This window comes from Pan troglodytes, chromosome 20 (genome assembly GCF_028858775.2).
Source record: "Pan troglodytes isolate AG18354 chromosome 20, NHGRI_mPanTro3-v2.0_pri, whole genome shotgun sequence".
NCBI classification, from domain to species: Eukaryota; Metazoa; Chordata; class Mammalia; order Primates; family Hominidae; genus Pan; species Pan troglodytes.
This window is the reverse complement of record NC_072418.2, coordinates 60,501,689-60,523,230: the sequence shown is the minus strand read 5'-3', so window position 1 is coordinate 60,523,230 and position 21,542 is coordinate 60,501,689. Positions and strand designations below refer to the sequence as shown.

The following is a 21,542-nucleotide window of genomic DNA, read 5'->3' as shown; positions in this document are numbered from 1 at the left end:
ATCACATTGGGATAAATGGTATTCATCACCTCAAGCATTTATCATTTCTTTGTGTTATAAGCATTCCAGTTATACTCTTAGTTATGTTTAATTCTTTTTTTTTTTTTTTTTTTTTGAGACGAAGTCTTGCTCTGTTGCCCAGGCTGGAGTGCAGTGGCGCGATCTCAGCTCTCTGCAAGCAATGCCTCCCGGGTTAACGCCATTCTCCTGCCTCAGCCTCCTTAGTAGCTGGGACTACAGGTGCCCACCACCACGCCCGGCTAATTTTTTGTATTTTTAGAGATTTATTTTAGAGATTTGATTTTAGAGATGGGGTTTCACCGTGTTAGTCAGGATGGTCTCGATCTCCTGACCTTGTGATCTGCCCGCCTCGGCCTCCCAAAGTGCTGGGATTACAGGCGTGAGCCACCATGCCCAGTGAGTTATGTTTAATTCTACAATAGATTATTGTTGACTGTAGTCACCTTGTTGTGCTATCAAATACTATGTCTTATTCCTTCTATCTGACTATATTTTTGCACCCATTAACTATCCCCACTTTCCCTTCCATTTCTGCTATCCTTCTCAGCCTCTGGTAGCCATCCTTCTAAGCTTAATCTCCAGGAGTTCAATTGTTTAAATTTTTAGCTCCCACAAATAAGTGAGAACATGTGAAGTTTGTCTTTCTGTGCCTGGCTTATTTTACTTAACATAATTTCCTCCAATTTCACCCGTCTTCTTGCAATTGATGGGATCTCATTCTTTTTTTATGGCTAAATACTACTCCATTGTGTATATGCATCACATTTTCTTTATCCATTTATCTATGGACAGTTAGGTAGCTTCCAAATATTGGCTGTTGTGAATAGTGATGCAATAAACATGGGAGTGCAGATCTCTATTAGATATACTGATTTCTTTTCTGGGGGGTGTAAACTGTATCATATGGTAATTCTATTTTTACTTTTGTGGGGAACCTCCAAACTGTTCCCCATAGTGGCTTTACTAATTTACACTCCCACCAACAGCGTATGAAGTTTCCCTTTCCTCTCTGTCCTGGCCAGCATTCATTATTGCCTGTCTTTTGCATAAAAGTCATTTTAACTAGAGTGAGATGATATCTCATTGTAGTTTTGATTTGCATTTTTATAGTGATCAATGATGTTAAGCACGTTTTCATCTACCTGCTTGCCATTTATCTGTCTTTTAAAATTTTTAGTTTTATGGGTACATAGTATGTATGTATATTTATGGGATACATGAGATATTGTGATACAGGCATACAATGTGTAATAATCATATCAGGGTACACAAGCATTTATCATTTCTTTGTGTTACAAACATTCTAGTTATAATACTCTTTTAGTTGTTTTTAATGTACAATAAATTACTGTTGACTGTAGTCTCCCTACTGTGCTATCAAATACTAGATCTTATTCATTCTACCCTGTCTTAAGGAGGCCTTGGTAGCCATGCTGAGGTTATGGGGTGCTGCTTCCAAAATCAAAAGTATTATGGGCAGCTGGTATGAAGGATCATAGGCTTATGGTCTGTGAGATCCTGTATGTTTAAGAAAGCCCAGTCTTATTGCCAGTAATTACTGTTTTAATGGTGTATAGCATGAGGCTGAAAGAGACAGTTTCCTGCATTGGAAGCTTTTACTCAACAAATGGCCGTTTTGTATGTGGTTCAGAGATTCCAAGAGGCATGAGAAGTGTAAACCAAAAATAAAATTCCCAGCCCCCCAACCATCTGAATGCATCCTTTCTCTTGGCCAAGGGCATTCCAAAGTTAATCTGAAAAACTAGTTCAGGACGTGATGGGAAGTGAGGGTCAGACTTGCCCTCCTCCCCTTGGAATTCAGGCACAACTGACCAGCATTAACATTAAAACAGAGATTTTAAGACTTCTTGTAGCAATAAGACAGTGAATTCCAGCCTGATTGTAGTATAGCATTACATGACAGATAGCAGGCCCTGAAAGGAATTGAAGTATTTTACTCTAAACTTTATTTATTTGACATATTTTGAAGAGGCCCTGCAAAGGTGTGTCTTGTGGAATCTGCATTTTGCAGAGAATCCCCTTTCCTCTCCAGGGTTTTTTTATTTTCATGATCCAGGAAAGAATTAACAGAGTCTGGCACCTTTCAAAGTCTGATAGGAAACATTTACAATCTATTCCCTCTGAAGCCTGCTGCGTGAAAGCTTCATCTGCTTAATAAGAACCTTGGTCTCTACAACCTCTTATCTTAACCCAGACACTCCCTTCAGTGGGTATGGGACTGCGGAAATCGGCCAGCGGCCCCTTTAAGGAGCAGCAAGTCCCTGTCTCGCTCTTGGTGTCGCGCCTTTTCCTAGCGCCCTCCGCGGGCCGCTTAGCCCTTGTTCCGGGTGAATCTCAGGGAGGGCACCAGAACCCTGGGCTTCTGAGAACTACATTACCCATAATGCCGAGCGCCAAGATGCAAAGACGCGGAGCCAATCAACGTTCAGGAACGGACCTGTCTCCGTTTGTTGCATACGGTAAGGCGGAACTTCCGGCACCGCTCCGAGATGGTAATTTTGGTGGTTCTCTACCTCGGCCCACGCCGCCTGAGTTAGAAACGCTGCCTCCGGCACAGAGCGGGGATCGCCCCGCTGCGCATCAGCCGGTGGGTCGCTGGCGCTGGTGGCAGCCGTGCCTGGGTTCCCGCCCCGGGTCGCCCGCCGCTCCCGGCCCCGCTCCGCTCACAATCCGATGGCGGCGGCCGTGCTTAGGGATTCGACTTCGGTGAGTGCTGCGTCCCCCGGGCCTCACCTGCCCTCTCCGCCGAAAATCCAACACCCTGCATGAGGGGCGCCTGCTTGCGTCCCTGCAGCCCGGCCCCAGAGTCCAGGACTATGAGGCCCTCGCGGGTGGGGCTCTCATTTACAAGCCTGGTGTCGTGGGCTGTGGAGGGTGTGGCAGGCGGAGGGGCCGGTTTCTGTGAATCTTGCTGGGACGATTGAGCCAGTAGCGTTCACGCCCGAATGGCAAAATGAGGCTCTTTCTTTTCAAGACGCTGAGAGCCATGGGTGGTTGTGAACAGACGAGGCACATGGTCTGAGTTAGACTTTTCAAATTTTTTCTAAAGTTACTCAGAGTTGGAACAGCCTGGAAGGGGGATAACACCGAGGCACAGGGAAGTTGAGTCCTTGTGCAAGGTCCCACAGCAGGTAAGAGTCACACGGAACTGAGGAGCAATAATAATTTAGTCATCACCAAGTCACCTGGCTCCAGGGCTGCGCAGGGAAACAAGGAGGCATGAGCCCATGGAGCTTGCACCATAGTTACCTACCTCTCATAGCCTTCCTCTTCCCGCAGGTTCCCGTGACTGCAGAAGCTAAACTTATGGGCTTTACACAGGTGAGTGGAGAGTGTTTCGGGCCCTCACTGATGCTGACCCCAGTGTTTGTCTCTGAGATTGTGTTCTGGGACTCTTCTCTTGGCACTCTTTGGGTCCTTGGTTCTAGGAATCCTGAACAAATATCAATCCCAGGGTCATACATCCAGGCTGGAAGCTGGTATAGAATGGTTCCTATTGCTGGGAACCAGTAAAGTAAGGTGTGGAACGTTGTCTCAGGCTTAGATACCAGATGAGCAAGTGCTTGAAGGTCAGGCTGAGCTGGTTTAGGAAACTACAGCTGTTTTCTTTCTCATGGGAACTGAAAGCTGGGATGCAGGAATCAGACAAAAAATGGCTGTCAGTTGTCGGGTGTTTCTTCTGGAGTGTGTGATGAGCAATGACAGTTTGGGGGCAGAGGAGGTATGTGATCGGATCCAGGTCTCATCAGGTTCCCTGTGTGTGGCCAAGCTGAGAGAACAGGCTGAGTGTGCGGTATGAGATAGGAAGATAGTGAAGAAGGCTGCTGCAGTAGTCCAGGTGAGTGTTACTGGTGGCTGGACTTGTGTGGTGGCTGTGGAGGTGGTAGTTGGATTTTAGATCAGTTTTTTTAAGTAGGGAAGGCTGGATTTTGAGATAGAAAAGTAGGATTTAGGGGTAAAAGCAAGGTGTTTGGGTTTAGCAGCTGGAAATATGGAAGCTCCACTAGCGAGGATTGTAAAGTTGGTAGTAGAGTCAGTTATCTCTAGAGATAATCAGAAATTTTGATATGGACCATCTTTATTTTTAAAATTTTTTAATAAAAATCATCATCTGAACATGGCCCAATGGGACATCTTTTAGAGTCTGAGATGTTTCAAAGAACAGTTAGTTTAGACATGAAGTGGATAGTTTATCCTACAGGACTAGAACTGTGTTGAGGGATTCAGGATAGAGACATTTAAAAGGTGATGGCCACTACTTGCCTAGGGGTATAGCTTGGGACACAATTAGGAGGTGGAATCGTGATCACTTTGATAATGCTATTACCAGCCCAGGGAAGGAAGGTTGGGGGTCACTACTGGCTCTTCTGCTTGGGGACATGGTTGGTCATGGTGGGAATCACAAAGACAGGTATGGGAGAGAGGTGGCTATGGTAGCGTGTGAGAGCAAGGATGATCTGGCAAGTGGCCAAGGATCTAGGAGAAGAGTGGGCATGAGATCAATGCTTGGAAGTAATTGAGACAAGATGACACTGAGACCAGAACTAGTGCTTACTCAGCACTCACTCTGGATATATCTACCAGGGTTTTGTGGTAACCCTTGAGGTGTCAGGAATTTCAGGGAGGTGGATAAGTTGAGGGGCACAGGTGGTCATCTGGGAGTTATTGGGCCTGAGGTGTGGGGGTCCCCTGGGGCAGACTTTGAATGAGGGTTGGCAGGAGAGGAAGGCTGTGACTTAAGAGAGGACATCAAGTGCAGCACTAGTGCAAGAGGGCCATCGGTGTCAGATCCCCAGGTATTTCTGGGTGACTGAGGATGTAGAAAGGGACAGAGTCAGGCAGGGAGGCCTTCAGAGCAGGGGCTCTGAAGGGCTGCCTTTGGCAGTGGGGACCATTCAGCCTGAGTGGCACCGGACCTCATTTCAGTTTGCCAAGCACTTTCTGAATGTTGCATTCCAAGTATCGTGGGGATGCCAGAGAGATGCCTATGGTGTGGGGCAACAGGGTGGAAATAGCTGTGGGAGTGAGATTGTTTGAGAGAGTGTGTGCTTCAAAGAGTGATGTGCATATGGAGAGGAAGTGTGAACTGAACAACCCATGGCCATGGCATTGAGGATATAAGAATGATGGCAAACCTCATCATTGTTTATATGTGAGTGGCATAATTTTGGAAACCCCAGGAGAACTGTCTGACAAGACAAAATCCAGCCCTATATGCTAGACCCAGAGTTTAAAATGGCATTTCCTGGCCCACCTGCCTGTTGGTGCTGTGGGAAGACACAGTGATGATGGGACCATGAGGAGAGGGCAGGAATCAGTGCCACCGGGGCTTGGTATCTCCTCTGAGGTGGGGCTTAGGTATGGGGATAAGCAGGGGAAGGATGTGTGGGGGGCATGAACTTGGGGTCCTAGGAGAGAATCTGATCATGGAAAGATCTATCCCCATCATGGCAGGGCTGTGTGACCTTTGAGGACGTGGCCATTTACTTCTCCCAGGAAGAATGGGGGCTCCTTGATGAGGCTCAGAGGCTCCTGTACCGCGATGTGATGCTGGAGAACTTTGCACTTATAACTGCGCTGGGTAAGGCCCTCACACCCACTCTCGTGTCCTGGTCTTCGTCTGTCCTCTTTTTCCTCAGAGGCAGCTCTGCCGGACCGTGGGCTTTGCTGACTTCCCCACTGTCTTGGCATATGTGCTGTGGTGTAAGGAATGAAATCATTGCACTCCTTAATCAGCCCTGACATTTGCTGTCCCAAAATGCACAGGGATGGGTCTGGCTGTTAGGTGTCTTGAGTCAGCCTAATGCATCTCCGTTTACTTCTTCACTTCCTCTTTGGGTGGCTGTGTCCATATTCATGGTACTTTGTGTCTCAAATTCTGCCTCCTAGATGACATTTCCTTTGACTACCTGTGTTAGGAATTTGCAGAATTTTCCTCATCAGTATTTACATGGACCATGAGCTGTGGTTGCCAGAACCTCCTTCAAGGATCTGTGTGATATTAATTTTCTTTCTTGTGTTCTCAAGGCTGCTGACTTGCTCTGGGCCACTGCAGGATACTCACCTGTCCCAGCTTTCCCTTAGGACTTGCTTCATTCAGGTCCCAAGTAGTGGCACATCTAGAGGTGGTGGGAAAGCCCTGGTTGTTGGAAAGGGTGAAGATGGGAATATGGCTTCAGAGGAAGCCTGGCCTCAGTCAGTGGCACCTGGGTGAGGACATGGCATCCAGCCTGTTTTCTAATCTTACCAGGAATTTGCCCTGTGTCATCCAGAGTTTGGTGCTAATGCCACTGGACACATCTCATTTCTATGTTTTCTTCCTCTTCCTTGACACTTTGCTGGCTTATTGCTTCATCTGGGACATCCGGCCTCGTGCTGCCCCCATCTTTCTGCCCTCCATGTGTCACCAGTTTCTCTGCACTGCCCCCCAGCATGTTTTCCAACACTGACCCACTCACGATATGTTGTGAGTTGTGCACATGCCAATTAAATATTTCTTGAACACAAGATCGCAATTGGAATCTCCCACTCACTTCCAATTGCATTATCTTGGGCCCGAATAATGCCAGCTTTCAGTACAGCATACACGTGCCACCAGCTGACAAGATCTTGCCACAGGATTTGGCAAAAGAATAGATTGGAGACCCTGCCTCTCCTTATGTACTGTATCCCATTCTTACGTCCTGTGTTTGGTGAGGCCTCCCCATTTTGTGATCTTTAGAGGCCCACTACTGCCAAGCAGCCTCTTTCTTATCCTGCTTTCAGTTCCTCAATATTGCTTCAAAGCAATACTGTGAATTCATTCCTTGATGTATATGTGAAGGTGCTTCCCATTTCCTGTTATGTACCCACAGGATTTTAATTAATGGAGGTAGTAGAGTGCCAATACAGAGACATTAATGTCAGTGACATAGGAATTTATCACCTGCAGTAGCAAGAGCATGTGAACACCATGCCATGCAGGGCCACATGAGGAAGTGCTCAGTGGTCAGAAGGTAGAAGCAAGAGAGGAGGGAAAATATTAAGCCACAGCCTTTATTGGGGTTTCTGCAGGTAACACAAGACATAATAAACAGTTTAGGATTGGGTAATTTGAGTAGTTTGCTTTGAGGCAAAGGGGCCCACTAGGCGTAGTTGTCTCCTGCCTGACCTTGGGATGACTAGAGCAGAGGAATATTAGCTCCTGAAGCATCCAAGTCACATAGAAAATGTGATTGGGAGTATGGGCTCTGGATTGATTGTGTATTTGTTATGCTCCTTGCTGAGCCCTTTGCTATCTCTTAAGAGTTGGCTCACTCTGGAAGCACCATTCTCTCCCCAGCCAGCAATGTTTTTTATTTTGTTTTGTTTTGTTTTTGAGACAGTTTCGCTTTGTCTCCCAGGCTGGAGTGCAGTGGTGCGATCTGGGCTCACTGCAACCTCTGCCTCCTGGATTCAAGCAATTCTTGTGCCTCAGCCTCTTGAGTAGCACCCACCACCACGCCTGGATAATTTTTTGTATTTTTAGTAGAGCCAGGGTTTCACCATATTGCCCAGACTGGTCTCGAACTCCTGAGCTCAGGCCAGCAAAGTTTTTAAGATGCCAGAACACCAATTATTCAGAAAATAGTTTTTTAAATGACTAATACACTCCCATCATAGTCAACATGCATTTCATCAGTGTTTCTCTGCTTTCAGTTTGTTGGCATGGGATGGAGGATGAAGAGACACCTGAGCAAAGTGTTTCTGTAGAAGGAGTACCTCAGGTCAGGACTCCAGAGGCCAGTCCATCCACCCAGAAGATTCAATCCTGTGACATGTGTGTCCCATTCCTGACCGACATTTTGCACCTGACCGATTTGCCTGGGCAGGGACTATACTTGACTGGGGCATGTGCGGTCTTTCACCAGGACCAGAAGCATCATAGTGCAGAGAAACCCTTGGAAAGTGACATGGACAAGGCCTCATTTGTGCAGTGCTGCCTGTTTCATGAGTCAGGAATGCCTTTCACCAGCAGTGAGGTTGGGAAGGACTTCCTAGCCCCATTGGGCATTCTTCAGCCGCAAGCTATTGCTAACTATGAGAAGCCAAACAAAATCAGCAAATGTGAGGAGGCCTTTCATGTTGGAATAAGTCATTACAAGTGGAGTCAATGCAGGAGAGAGTCCAGCCACAAACACACTTTTTTTCACCCTAGAGTCTGCACTGGAAAAAGGCTTTATGAATCTAGCAAATGTGGGAAAACCTGCTGCTGTGAGTGCTCCCTTGTTCAGCTCCAAAGAGTCCACCCTGGAGAAAGGCCTTATGAGTGCAGTGAATGTGGGAAATCTTTTAGCCAAACCTCTCATCTGAATGATCATCGGAGAATCCACACTGGAGAAAGGCCTTATGTGTGTGGTCAGTGTGGGAAATCATTTAGCCAAAGAGCCACCCTCATTAAACATCACAGAGTTCACACTGGAGAAAGGCCTTACGAGTGTGGTGAATGTGGGAAATCTTTTAGCCAAAGTTCCAACCTTATTGAACATTGCAGAATTCACACTGGAGAAAGGCCTTATGAGTGTGATGAATGTGGAAAAGCCTTTGGGTCCAAATCCACTCTTGTTCGACACCAGAGAACTCACACAGGAGAAAAGCCATATGAGTGTGGTGAATGTGGGAAATTATTCAGACAAAGCTTCAGCCTTGTTGTACACCAGAGAATTCACACTACAGCAAGGCCTTATGAGTGTGGCCAGTGTGGGAAATCATTTAGCCTAAAGTGTGGCCTCATTCAGCACCAGTTAATTCACAGTGGAGCTAGGCCCTTTGAGTGTGATGAGTGCGGAAAATCCTTTAGCCAAAGAACCACCCTCAATAAACACCACAAAGTTCACACTGCAGAAAGGCCTTATGTATGTGGGGAATGTGGGAAAGCTTTTATGTTCAAATCTAAACTTGTTAGGCACCAGAGAACTCACACTGGAGAAAGGCCTTTTGAGTGCAGTGAATGTGGGAAATTTTTTAGACAAAGCTATACCCTCGTTGAACACCAGAAAATTCACACTGGATTAAGGCCTTATGACTGTGGACAGTGTGGGAAATCCTTTATCCAAAAGTCTAGCCTCATTCAACACCAAGTGGTTCACACAGGAGAAAGGCCATATGAGTGTGGCAAATGTGGGAAGTCCTTTACACAACACTCTGGCCTCATTCTCCACCGAAAATCTCACACTGTGGAGAGGCCTCGTGACAGCAGCAAATGTGGAAAACCCTACAGCCCAAGATCTAACATTGTTTAACTCTTGAAACTCCAAACCTGAGAAAAGCCTTAGACCTGCAGGGAATGTGCCATGTCTTTCTTCAGTGTTATGGCTATAGACAGCCTTTGTGAAGGAGCCGTCTGCCTAAAGTTAAACCTCATACTTCTAGACCTCCCGATGGGTCAGACTCCCATTAGTTCCAGGCATATGTGTCTTGCAGGAGCTCCTTTGCATGTTCTAAACTGCTGGAGGCCTTTGCCAGAGTTAAATCATTAGTCACCCTTGCATACTAAGGCGAGGCAGATACACCTGTATTCTCCCAACCCTTGGAGGAAATTCCTTGAGCAGTCTGAGCCTTTAAGGGGAATTCTTTCCCTTTTCTGACTGATTACAGCATACATCTGACCAGTTTTGGCCAGAAGGGCCCAGCCTGGGTTCTGCTGGAAGCTGATGTGGAAGGCTTCCCTTCATGGAAATTCTTGTTCTTACACAACACTTGGTAGTTTTTCCAGCCTCCAAGTCACCACCTAGTAACTGGCTGCCTCACATTGCTCTGGTTTGTGTGGTAATAAAGGCCTTATTTTTAAATCTATGTGTGGTCTTAGGGTTTGGTTTACTGTGTGAGGTGGCTGGAAAACACATTTGGGCTCCTACATAAAGGAATGGACAGCTTTTGTGGGGCCCCAATGTTGCTGGCCTGTGCAGGAAAAGTAAAATGACAGTAGTTCTTGTTCTGGTTTTAGTCCACTTTGCCTTGCTGCTCAAGGCCTCCTAGGAAACAATGCAAGAATTTTGTTGTCCTAATTTATGGCCTGGATCCCTACACTTTCTCTGGACCAGAGGTCATCCTGAGGACAAGTCGGCTGTTATGACAGGCTCCTGTGCTTTAGGGAATAAGATGGATTTATTGCATTGTTCTACAGGCTGTAATGCCCAGCACTGTTGAGACGAAGCTTTTTCCCAGCTTCTGCAAAGGAACCTATGTGCCCTGATGCCCATGATTCCATAGATGGTGGTACTCAAGCTGATGGGAGCTAAGCATGGGACATAATTGGTACAGAAATTTTGGGTATGATTAATAGAAAGTGGAGGAGGTAGTAGCAAAACAAATGTGCCTGTGGTAAAAGTGCATCTACACATCTAGTAACTGGCTGTGTCTATTTTTACAACACACACAATCTCCTTGTACAAGGTGTGACAGTGTAGGCATAGCCTGGCTTAGAGGGAACAGCTCCATTCGCAGCATGATTGTCAGAGCATGGAGCCAGGCAAGCAACCTGGAGGATTACTTGGGATGATTCAATGTGAGTGCAGGAGGACATGTGGGAGGTAGAGAATCAGAAGGAGCCTGGGTAGCAGAAACCTTAACTTGGAAATGACATCCCCCATCATAGGCTTTATCTTCTGCCACAGTTACCCTATTTTCAGAGGCAGTGTCCCTCACCCTTGTGCCCTACATGGAGCTCAACCCTCAGATGTCCTGGTTCTCTGCGCCTTTCCCAGTGACCAAGCAATAGGTTCTAATATCCAACAGTCTGAGGTCAACTTTCTGTTTGACTTGCCAGGCATTGGTGCCTTTCAAGGTCATGGCCCTGACCTTCATCTGGTAGAAATGTGGATATTTGGGCCTGGCCCAGAGGACACTGCACCAAGATGCGAGGCTGGAGAACTGTGGGCTCTTGGTCTTGCTGGGTAAAGCTTTATTTCTGTCCCATGTGGGTGACCCTAGTCCTCTGATTCCATCCTCTTGCACATACTGCCTGGTGAGAAAGGCATCTCAAGCCCTTCTCCCTCTACCCACAGGTCCTGTTGTATTCTCTGTTTTGGTCTCACATGCTTTTGCCTGGTCTCCCTGTGTCTGCACTGGGGATCACTGGGGTAGAAACAGCCCTTTAAACACAAATCCTCACCCTAGTGCCCAGCACACTCTGCCCTCTGTCTGAGGTCCTTATTCCAGAATTCAGGCAAGAAAACTTGATCTAGCCTGGTTGGGTCAGGTATCCCGAGATTGGTTAACAGGACTGTGGGTAGTGGATTATTCTCGAAGAAGGGGCTGAGCTAGGCAGGCCTCCAAGGTAGCATGTCCATCAATATCCCCCAGGTATCTTATTATATAATGCGGCCTCTTTTTTTTTTGATGGAGTCTCACTCTCGCCCAGGCTGGAGTGCAGTGGCATGATCTTGGCTCACTACAAGCTCCACCTCCCAGGTTCAAACGATTCTCCTGCCTCAGTCTCCTGAGTAGCTGGGATTATAGGCGTGTGCCACCACACCCGGCTAATTTTTGTATTTTTAGTAGAGATGAGGTTTCACCACATTGGCCAGGCTTGTCTCAAACTCCTGACCTCAGGTGATCCAGCTGCCTCGGCCTCCCAAAGTGCTGGGATTACACGCATGAGCCACTGCGCACAGCTGCTTTTTTATTTTTTAAAGAGCTCCTTACGTCAGCATGAATTGTCCTCATTTCCTGAGGCCTAAGTTATATTCTTCCAGTGGTAAGGGAGATGGTTTTAGAAAGCACAGAGGTAGGACATCAGGTGGCGTTGTAGGGCAGGTGAGCCCCAAAATTGGGGCTTAGTCCAAGAAGGTTCTTGGCTTCACTCAGGAAAGAATTCAAGAGCAAGCTAGTGGTAGATGGAAAATAGCTTTGTTGAGGCAGCAGGGTTACAACCCTGTGGCTGCTCCTACAGAGCAGGGCAACCCCATAGGCAGTGTGTCGAGTATCAGCTCAGGGGGCAGCTCTGCAATCATATTTATACCCACTTTTAACTACATGCAAAGTAAAGGGTGGGTTATTTGGAAATTTCTAGAAAAGGGATGGTAATTTCTGGGTGTTGTCATGGTGATGGTAAACTGCCATGGCACTGGTGGGTGTGTATTATGTAGATATGCTCTTGGTGCCTGTTCCCTGTTTCAGCCAGTCTTCAGTCTGGTATGGAGTCCTGCCTCCTATCTCACTCTCCCATCAGAGATTAGATACTCCTCTTTAATTTTAAGGGGGCTCTGTGACTGCTTGCTGCTGATTTTGTGGGCCTAGGCCCTGCCTAGCACTAAAGGAGTAAACATCCCTGGATACCACATATAAGGTCCCCAAAGGAAGGACACTTCCATTCTCTGGAATAGTAGACAAGGATGGGTTGGAAGCCTTGTGCCAGCATTGTCTTTACCTGGAACTAGAACAGGATACCCCAACCCCTCTCCTGTGGATACTGGTCCATGTCCTGTTAGGAACTGGGCTGCACAGTAGGAGGTGAGTGGCAGGTGAGTGAGCATTACTGCCTGAGCTCCACCTCCTGCCAGATCAGTGGCAGCATTAGATTCTCATAGGGGTGCTAACCTTATCATAAACTGTGCATGCAAGGGACTGGGGTTGCACACTCCTTATGAAAATCTAGTACCTGATGATCTGAGGTGGAAGAGTTTCATCCTGAGACCAGCCCCAAGCCCCAGCCCCACATACCCCATCCATAGAAAAATTGTCTTCCATGAAACTGGTCCCTGATGCCAAAAAGGTTGGGGACTATTGATCTAGAAAACACAAACTTTACTAAGAGGTTAAACAAGCAAGAGCCAAAGAAAATATACATAACAGGGTCACTTGCTCATAGATCTTTTGAATGTTAACCTATCCAGAGTTGCTAATATATGTGCAGCAGGTTTTATTAACTGCACAGACTTTACCTTGTTCCGCTAGTAGATAATCTAATGCCAGTGTGTTATCGAGAACTGCATTTGCCAAAGAGTCTAGAGATTCTTGAATTGCTGGTAGTGCCTAACCTGTGTTGGTGGCTAAGGATTCTAGAGTTTGAGTCAAGTTCTTTAGGGTTGACTTGTGGTAGGCAAAGACACCCCAGGGTGCTGCTTGTCCTATGGCTGCCCTGATTCCCACCAGAATTAATCCTATTGCTTGTTGACTTCTGGTGTTCCTGGGCCTTATTGGGTTATAGACTGTGACCTTGGAGGGGCAAGGGTGGTCAACATACATTTATCTTTGTTCCAAGTTTTTGATATGTAAGGGAAAGCTACTCCTAAAAGAACAGATGGCTCCCTGGGGAGCCAGGAGTAGTTATAGCGTGTGACTTCTCATTCATGGCCACAAACAAAAATGAGTCCAGTTGGAGCATAGAGGTCCTACAGGGTGTAATGTCTATCCTTTGCTGCCAAGTTGGGTCTATAGAGATATTCTTCCCCTGTTCCAATGGGGGTGGTCAAACAAACCTTGTTTTCCAGAAGCGAATAGTACTCCCACCCTCCCAGATTAGGCAGTCATTTTTTCCCTTGTGTGTTCTGGTCTGGGAGAAGACATCATATATGGTCTCCTTGCCTACAAGTGAAATACCATTTACCTTGCTGTTGCCTTGGAAACTTGGTAACTATAGTTAGATCAGAGCATCACAGGGAAACGTCTGCTTTTGTGTCATTAACATAGTAGTGAGTGCAAAAGAATCATTAATGCACTGGAGATATACTCAACTTTTCAAGTCCAGGTATAATGGCAAGTGTGGAAGGGGACATTCAGGTGGAATCCATTAAGTGAAGGAGAGTTCCACTGAATAAGTAGGGGTTTTGGTACTTTGGGATTGCTATGGTTAGTTAGAAGTACTGGGTAGATGTCTGTGAGGTTTTCCAGATAGGCCAGAAGATGGAACTCTAGATCCTGGGGATGTTGATGACAAGTCCAGCAACCATGAAGATGATTCCCTGACACTACAATTTTTGAACTGTTTACTATAGAGGTTTGATCTAATTAGAACAATTAGAGGATTTCTGTCTAAACTTTCACCTAGTGAGAGCTTTTTGTCCCTAATGACAGACCTTCATGGCACTGTATAGGGGGGATATTTCATGCTGAGTGAATACCCTTCTCCCTCTCCATTTGGGTTGTGTTTTTCCTCCATGTAAAAGCTCAGGACTGCCCAATGAATCTAGACAGTTCCATTATGAGACAAGTTAATTTTCTTCTTCTGGAAGGCATACAATGGGGACAGCCTATTAAGCCCAAACCTCTAACTTCTTCCTGGAAAGAATTTGGAGTCAGAGTTCTTATTTAACATTTCAGATGCTACAGCGCCACCAAGTGAAATAGGATTTTTTCTCCATAAGGAGCCCTATCTGCCCTTTGTGCAAAACCATTAGTTCCCCAATTCCTCTCCCTCCTGTGTGCCTCTGTTAGGGACTAAGCTCCATGCTCCATCTGTTAACAGCAAAGCTGTACCTTTAATAGTCGGGAGAACAGCCATTCAATCCTTATGTTCTTTTGAGTCGCCTGTTCTGCATTGAACTACATTGGCATTTAAATAAAAAGAAGATTTCATATTTGGAAGTCAATCGGTCCCATTCTCTGGGATTTCAATGTTTTGCTAGGGCCATAGCAAGGGAAGCCAGAGATAGTATTAAAACACTCCCTCCATTAAAGGGTCTCACCCAAATACAATATCTCCCAGACCACTACGGTACCCTGGGAGCCTTATGGGCCACTTGGGACTAGGAAACCAGCAGCGTGGAGAGTCAGGTCCTCATACAGGTAAGCATGACTATTACACCCAACTAGCTCTTCCAGATCCACGGGTGAAGGTCATGCTTGCATCCATGGGTGACACCTATGATGGTGGCCAGGACCCAGAGTATGGGAAGAAAGAGAAGTGGGATGCACTTTCGATCTTTCTCTCCACCCTGGGTCACACCAAAAAAGGAAAAAGACCAAGGGACGCCTTTTCTCCTACTCTTTTTAAAACAGGTAACAAACCATCTTCAGTCTGCACTCCTCTTGAGTGCATCCTGAGACACTGAGACTTTTAACCCTGAGACTGAAGAAAAATGGCTTATATTCTTCTGTACGAGGACATAGCCATCTTACCAGCTCCAGGATGGATAGGCCTGGGCTGCTGAGGGAAGTGTTAATTTCAATAATATCCAATAACTAGATCTTTTCTGCACATGGGAGGGCAAACGGTCTGAGGTCCCCTATGTGCAAGCCTTCTTTGCCCTGTGAAACAGCCCAGCTCTTTGTAAGCACTGCAAAATTGACTCTGCCCTCTTAAGAGTCATATCAGACAAGCCCACAGTGGACAACACCGCAAAGTCAGAAAACCCCCTCAAATGCAACTTCTGGATGCTCTACCTCCCCATCCCTTATCTGGGGCCTCCAATAGCCAAGCATCAGCTCCTCCAGCTGTGCCACACAAGAAAACTCAACTTCACTGTTGACCCTGCAGGAAATGCCCAATGGACATGGTGCCACTAGAGTTCAAGTTCCCATATCATTGCAGTACCTTAGACAAACAAAGGGGGTCTTAGGCAAGTTTTTGGATGACCCTGATAGATACATAAAAGCTTTCTAAAATCTAACCCAAATGTTTGATCTTGCATGGGGAGATGTTATGTTACTCCTAAGCCAAACTCTAACTGCTGCTGAGAAACAGGCAGCCCTAAGGCAGCAGAGAGATTCACAGACAAACAGCATGTATCCTATAGCCAGTCAAAAAAGAAACCCAGTCAAAAGGGGAAAGAGGGTAAAAAAGAGACAGGATTCCCATTCCCAGTAGGAAGATAAACAGTGCCCCTTGAAAACCCTAAGTGGAGACTAGTCATCGCATAGATGAGTGGAATACACTTTCTGATGTGCATATTAAAAGGCTAGCAAAAAACAAAACCAAACCTCTTAATTACTCTAAACAATCCATGTTAAATCAAAAATCAGATGAAAATCCCTCAGCCGTTATGGAAAGGCTGAGAGAGGCCTTAGTGAAACACACCTCCCTGTCTCCCAATTCAATAAAGAGCAGGTTTATTACTCAGGCACCCCCCGATATCAGAAGGAAGTTGCTGAAACAGACCCTGTCCAAATGTTTTTCTAATTTTTCTCACCCTCAAGTTTAAACTTTGAAGTATATAAATGACAGTCTCCTCTGTGCTCCAACCAAGGAAGTAACAGGAAAGCACTGAGGCTCTCTTCAATTTCTTGGCAGAAAGGGGATATAGGACTTCAAAATCTAAAGCTCAGCTCTGTCAGACTTCAGTAAAGTACCTAGGTCTAGTCTTATCAGAAGGGACAAGAGCACCAGGTAAGGAAAGGATTAAGCCCATTTCCTTTAACAGTTAAGGGGATTCTTAGGAATTACTGAATTTTGCAGACTGTGGGTACCTGGATATGGTGAAATACCTCACCCTTTATACCACCTCATAAAAGAAACTCAAGCAACTAATACTTGGAATCTTAAAACTCAAAAGCCTTAACCAGTTAAAACAAGCATTACTTAAAAGACCAGCCCTCAGTCTTCTCATAGGGAACGCATTTAATCTCTATGTATCAGAAAGAAAGGAAACGGCCCAGGGAATTTTAACAAAGGCTCGAGGTCCAGCTCAACAGCCAGTGGGTTACCTAAGCAAGGAACTTGACTTGGTGGTTAAAGGATGGCCAGCCTTCCTCCAAGAAGTTGCATTGGTGGCTTTGCTCGTGCCAGAGGCCACCAAGTTAATAATGGGAAATAACTGTTTGTTTGTTTTTTGTTTGTTTGAGACAGAGTCTCGTTCTGTCACCAGGCTGGAGTGCAATGGTGTGATCTCGGCTCATTGCAACCTCTGCCTCCTGGGTTCAAGCAATTCTTCTGCCTCAGCCTCCTGAGTAGCCGGCACTACAGGTGTGCACCACCATGCCCTGCTAACTTTTGTATTTTTGGTAGAGATGGGGTTTCACTATGTTGACCAGGATAGTCTTGATCTCTTGACCTTGTGATCCACCCACCTCAGCCTCCCAAAGTGCTGGGATTACAGGCGTGAGCCACCGCATCCAGCCAGAAAATAACTGTTTAGACCCCACATAATATAGCAGGACTGCTATCCTCTAAGGGAAGTCTCTGGCTAACAGACAATTGCCTCCTCAAATATCAGGCCTTGCTGTTAGAGGGATCTACAGTCCAGTTAAAAACCTGTCCTTGCCTGAATCCAGCCACTTTCCCCAAAAGTAAACTGGAGAACCTGAACATGATTGTGAACAAAGAGTGATGCAAACCAGTAAAAAAAAAAAAAAAGATAAGGATCATTGTTTATATTATCTGTAAAGTTTTAATTAGTAAAGAAGAAATTTCTGAAAGAGCACTCAGCTTAATTAAAAGTGGATACCCAAGTTATAGGTGTCCTTGAAATGCCTCTATGTTTTTCTCTTCTTAGATCTTGTTTTTCTGGAAAAGGTTTGTATCTCAGTCAACTGAATTACTTTTCTCCACTCTGTCTTGCCAATCTTGGTGCATGCATGAAAGGCTCAAGGATGACTTCTGGTGGCCTTGGACTCCTTGAGAAAACAGACAAGGTGCCACAGATTCAATTTGGGGGAAATCTGTTTTCCTCATGGAACCCCAAGAATTAGAGATGGATAAATCCCTCTCAAAATCTGCTTTTGCCTTCAAGCTATGCCTGTTTATTAGGCCCCAGAAACTGCATGCTTTTGTAGCCTTATTCTTAAAGGGCTCCACCCTGAGCTGCTGGATCTTCTTCTCTCTGTGTAGTCATATATGTGTTGTGTGATGTCTATAAAAAAGAGCTGTAATTGATTGGCCTATAAGCACTTAGATCAAATAAAATTCTTTTTTTCCCAGACTGAGTCTTGCTCTGTCACCAGGCTGGAGTGCAGTAGTGCGATCTTGGCTCACTGCAACCTCCGCCTCCCAGGTTTAAGCAATTGCTCTGCCTCAGCCTCCCAAGTAGCTGGGATTACAGGCACGTGCCACAATGCCTGGCTAATTTTTTGTATTTTAGTAGAGATGGGGCTTCACCATGTTGGCCAAGATGGTCTCAATATCCTGACCTTATGATCCACCCACCTCAGCCTCCCAAAGTGTTGGGATTACAGGTGTGAGCCACTGCGCCTGGCCGATCAAATCTTTTTTGAAAGAATAGTAAAAACTGTAATTTCTCTTAGTTCATGTGACTTTAATCTTTAAAAATAAAACAGTCTTAGGGATTATTGGTAAAATACAAATGTACTCAAGATGTAAATATGTGGTCTAAATTATGCAGATCAGATGGTAGGTTTGCTAAATGTTTTAAGGTTGTACTGCTCCTTTGGCCTTTAAGAACTGTTCAACTTGCCTGCTTCACAATGGGTAAAGTCTGGGAACATATGGAAGTAACCATGCCCCTAACTTATTCTGGAAGGAGTTAAACTTTATCTGCACCCAGCAAATAATTAAAACAACTTACCAGGTTTTACACTAAAGTTAAAAATTGCTAAAGGTAGGGCCAGGCGTGGTGGCTCACACATGTAATCCTAGCACTTTGGGAAGCTGAGGCGGACAGATCACGAGGTCAGGAGATTGAGACCATCCTGGCTAATGCGGTGAAACCCCATCTCTACTAAAAATACAAAAAATCAGCCTGGCATGGTGGCATGTGCCTGTAGTCCCAGCTACTTGGGAGGCTGAGGCAGGAGAATCGCTTGAACCTGGGAGGTGGTGGTTGCGGTGAACCAAGACTGTGCTACTGCACTCCAGCTTGGGTGACAGAGCAAGATTCCGTCTTAAAAAAAAATTGCTAAGAGTTACCATTATGACATGTAATTGAGACTACTGAATAGATTTACATGCAATGTGTGTAAAAACAGTAAAATGTGTTTTTTGTAAAAAATTATAAGAAGGCATGGCAATGTACGTTTTGCCTAGGGATAAAGAATTGTCTTAAAGTAGATAAAATACAACTGAAGGTTTAAGCAAACTGGGGAAAAAATTGTAAGAATTAATCTTGCAAAGGAAACTCTGTGTGAATATATTGACTACATTCAAAAGGGTATTATGTGGTTTTCTGTAAATTGAGCATTGAAATAAAAGCACAACAAAGAACTCTTAATGCACGAATCTACTCTTTAGCAAAATTTGTAAAGGGTTATAAAAGGTTTGTGAAAATCTCACCTCATTGTCAAACTGGTTAAGATTGGATAGAATTGCCTATAATTGTTTCATTAAAAATTGTGGTTGACATTAATAGTACACTCATGTAAGGGTGAAATTTGGCTTTCTCTCTCTTGAACACAATTTTCATGTAATAGTAAAGGCTAATGAAAGGTTTTTGCTTTTTCAAATTTTTGAGTCATCATTTTGGCAAAATAAATAACTTATAGTAATCTGGAATTCTAGTACATAACATCAAATATTTTAAGCCTGTTAACATATTTAACAGGCTTCCACAAATCAATTGTCTTTCTTGACACCTACCTTTTGGATGCTACAGCGTGTCCCTGGGGCATCCAGAAAAGAGGCAAGCAGGATTATTTGACATGTTTTGTTACATGGGATTGCCAAAATGATGTCTAATCTTCTTCAGGTTATATTCAGCAAATACTATTAATATGTGTTCCAAAACTGCATGGGATTTAGAAAACTCTAATGTGAAAGTATACGCTATCAACCACAATTAAGGTTGTTATGTTGTTATTGTAAACCACGGAGATAACCAAATTTTTTTTGTCAATCATGTTTTTGACTAACCACCCTGGACATTTTGTCATTTACAGACAATTGTTGTCGTGTTTTAATCCTCTTCAAAATATGGTTCATAATCAGATGTAGGAATACTTTAACAGGTATTCCTAAATGCATGTTTCTGATAACTGAAAAACATACAGGACTCATGAAAAGCTAAAATGTTTATAAATATCAAGCAGAACAAGAGTTAACAGAATAGGCTGAACTAATAGAAAAACTGAAATAATCTTTTTGACTTTTGCTTGGAACATTGCTGATCCTTGTTTTGTTTTTCAGAGTCAAGGAAACTTCTTTTGAGCTAGCTACAGCCTTTAACAATTGAGTAAGGTTTACTCCTGAGAACAAAATTTGGAACATGTTTGTTTCTCTCTGCCTTATTGGTTCTTTAAGGACCACTGCAACATGGTCTTGGGAATTATACTTCAAGAAGCCTATAAGGTTAAAGGGTGTTTATACTCACAGTGATATAGGAATAGCACTGGGTGGTTGCAGGAGGATGGAAAAATTCAAACAACAAAGAAAAACAAGAACTAGGCAAAGAAACCATAGGATAACAGAAAACCCAAAATAAGAGAAAGAATGGCCAAAATCCCAGTCAGGATGACATGTCCATGACTCTTCTGGGCAAACCCAAATAAGAGAGAAAGGGGGCAGTAACCAGGTGGGTCCCTGAATTTCCTTCCTTTTCCAGAATACCTAATAATTATTCCACTCTCTAATTAAAGAAACACCCACAAAATAGGAATGCTGTGTGGTCACAGGAGAAGGGGGAAAACATCAAGCTGTTAAAATTAGCTACTCCAACAAGAAGACTGGGCTGATGAGACCTTAACAAACAGGATTGGGGCTAGGCTGTCCCATGACGCTAGATTTGACCCATTTCCTACCCCAGACCTAACTATACACTCATTGCCACATTAAATCACACACCCACCAGTGCCAGGCCAATCCAAGCACGCCCACATTTAGTACAAAAATGGTTGGCACCCCAATTCTAAGAAATTCCCACCTTTTCCTAGAAAAACCTCATGATTATCCCACCCCCTAATTAGAAGAGCCCATAAAATTAGAAACCCAAACTCCATTGTGCATGACCCGCTCTCCCTCGTACGTCCGCACTTCCCTCTTCTCTTGGGAAAAGTACACTCTTCTCAAAAATGTGTACTTTTTCTTCCCAATAAAAGCGTCTTGCCTTTGGCTTCATTTTGACTCATCCCTGAATTCTTTCTCACGATGGTGTCACGAAGCTGGACTCCGGAAGCGGGCGGGGACTCACGGCCCCTGGAGACCTTCCTGAGCCCTGGGCAACACCAGTCCACACAGAGGAGGCAGACGTCCCACAGACGGAACCCCATGAGCATGTCCCAGGAATGGCTCCACGCGGGAAGCGGGGATCCAGATCCACGCCAGTGCCAGGGACAGTGCCTGGCGTCAGGGTGGAGGAGGACGCAGTAACCAGGCGTAAGATTTTACTGGTACATGGGAATGTCACTGGGTCACTCAGAGGAGGCAAGCAGGGAACCTCGTGGCAGGGCCCCCTTTATCAAACTCGTTTACCTGGGTGCCTGGGCGAGTGCTCACAGCCTGCTTGTAGGGACGTTGAGGCATCCGAATAATAGGAAGTTTTAAAAATTTACAATCCAGTGTGTACACTCGCTCCACTAAGATCATCTGAGATATACAGAAACATGGTGTGCATAATAAAAAAGGAAAAAGAGCCAAGCCTGGCCTCTTACGGGACAAGACTACATTACCTAGAGGGCAGTGGGCCGGCGCAGGAAAAGGCGTGGCAGGCGACCGCGAC

At 45.1% G+C, this 21,542-nt stretch overlaps 1 protein-coding gene across 7 annotated transcripts in view; it reads left to right on the top strand.

Moving 5' to 3' along the window:
• ZNF416 (zinc finger protein 416) overlaps positions 1–9,855 on the top strand; it is a 28,316-nt gene extending 18,461 nt beyond the window's left edge. For 4 of the 7 annotated variants that reach the window (XM_054673028.2, XM_063800930.1, XM_054673029.2 and 1 more), the window contains 3 exons: positions 3,322–3,363; positions 5,497–5,623; positions 7,720–9,855. In XM_054673028.2, coding sequence (XP_054529003.1) covers positions 3,322–3,363; positions 5,497–5,623; positions 7,720–9,302 — 1,752 coding nt within the window. In that variant the 3' untranslated portion in view covers positions 9,303–9,855. Of the gene's footprint in view, positions 1–2,476; positions 3,174–3,321; positions 3,364–5,496; positions 5,624–7,719 lie in introns of those variants that run through there. The other 3 variants (XM_524427.6, XM_009436522.5, XM_009436523.5) reach the window with 3 other exon arrangements.
• Positions 9,856–21,542: the final 11,687 nt, after the last annotated feature.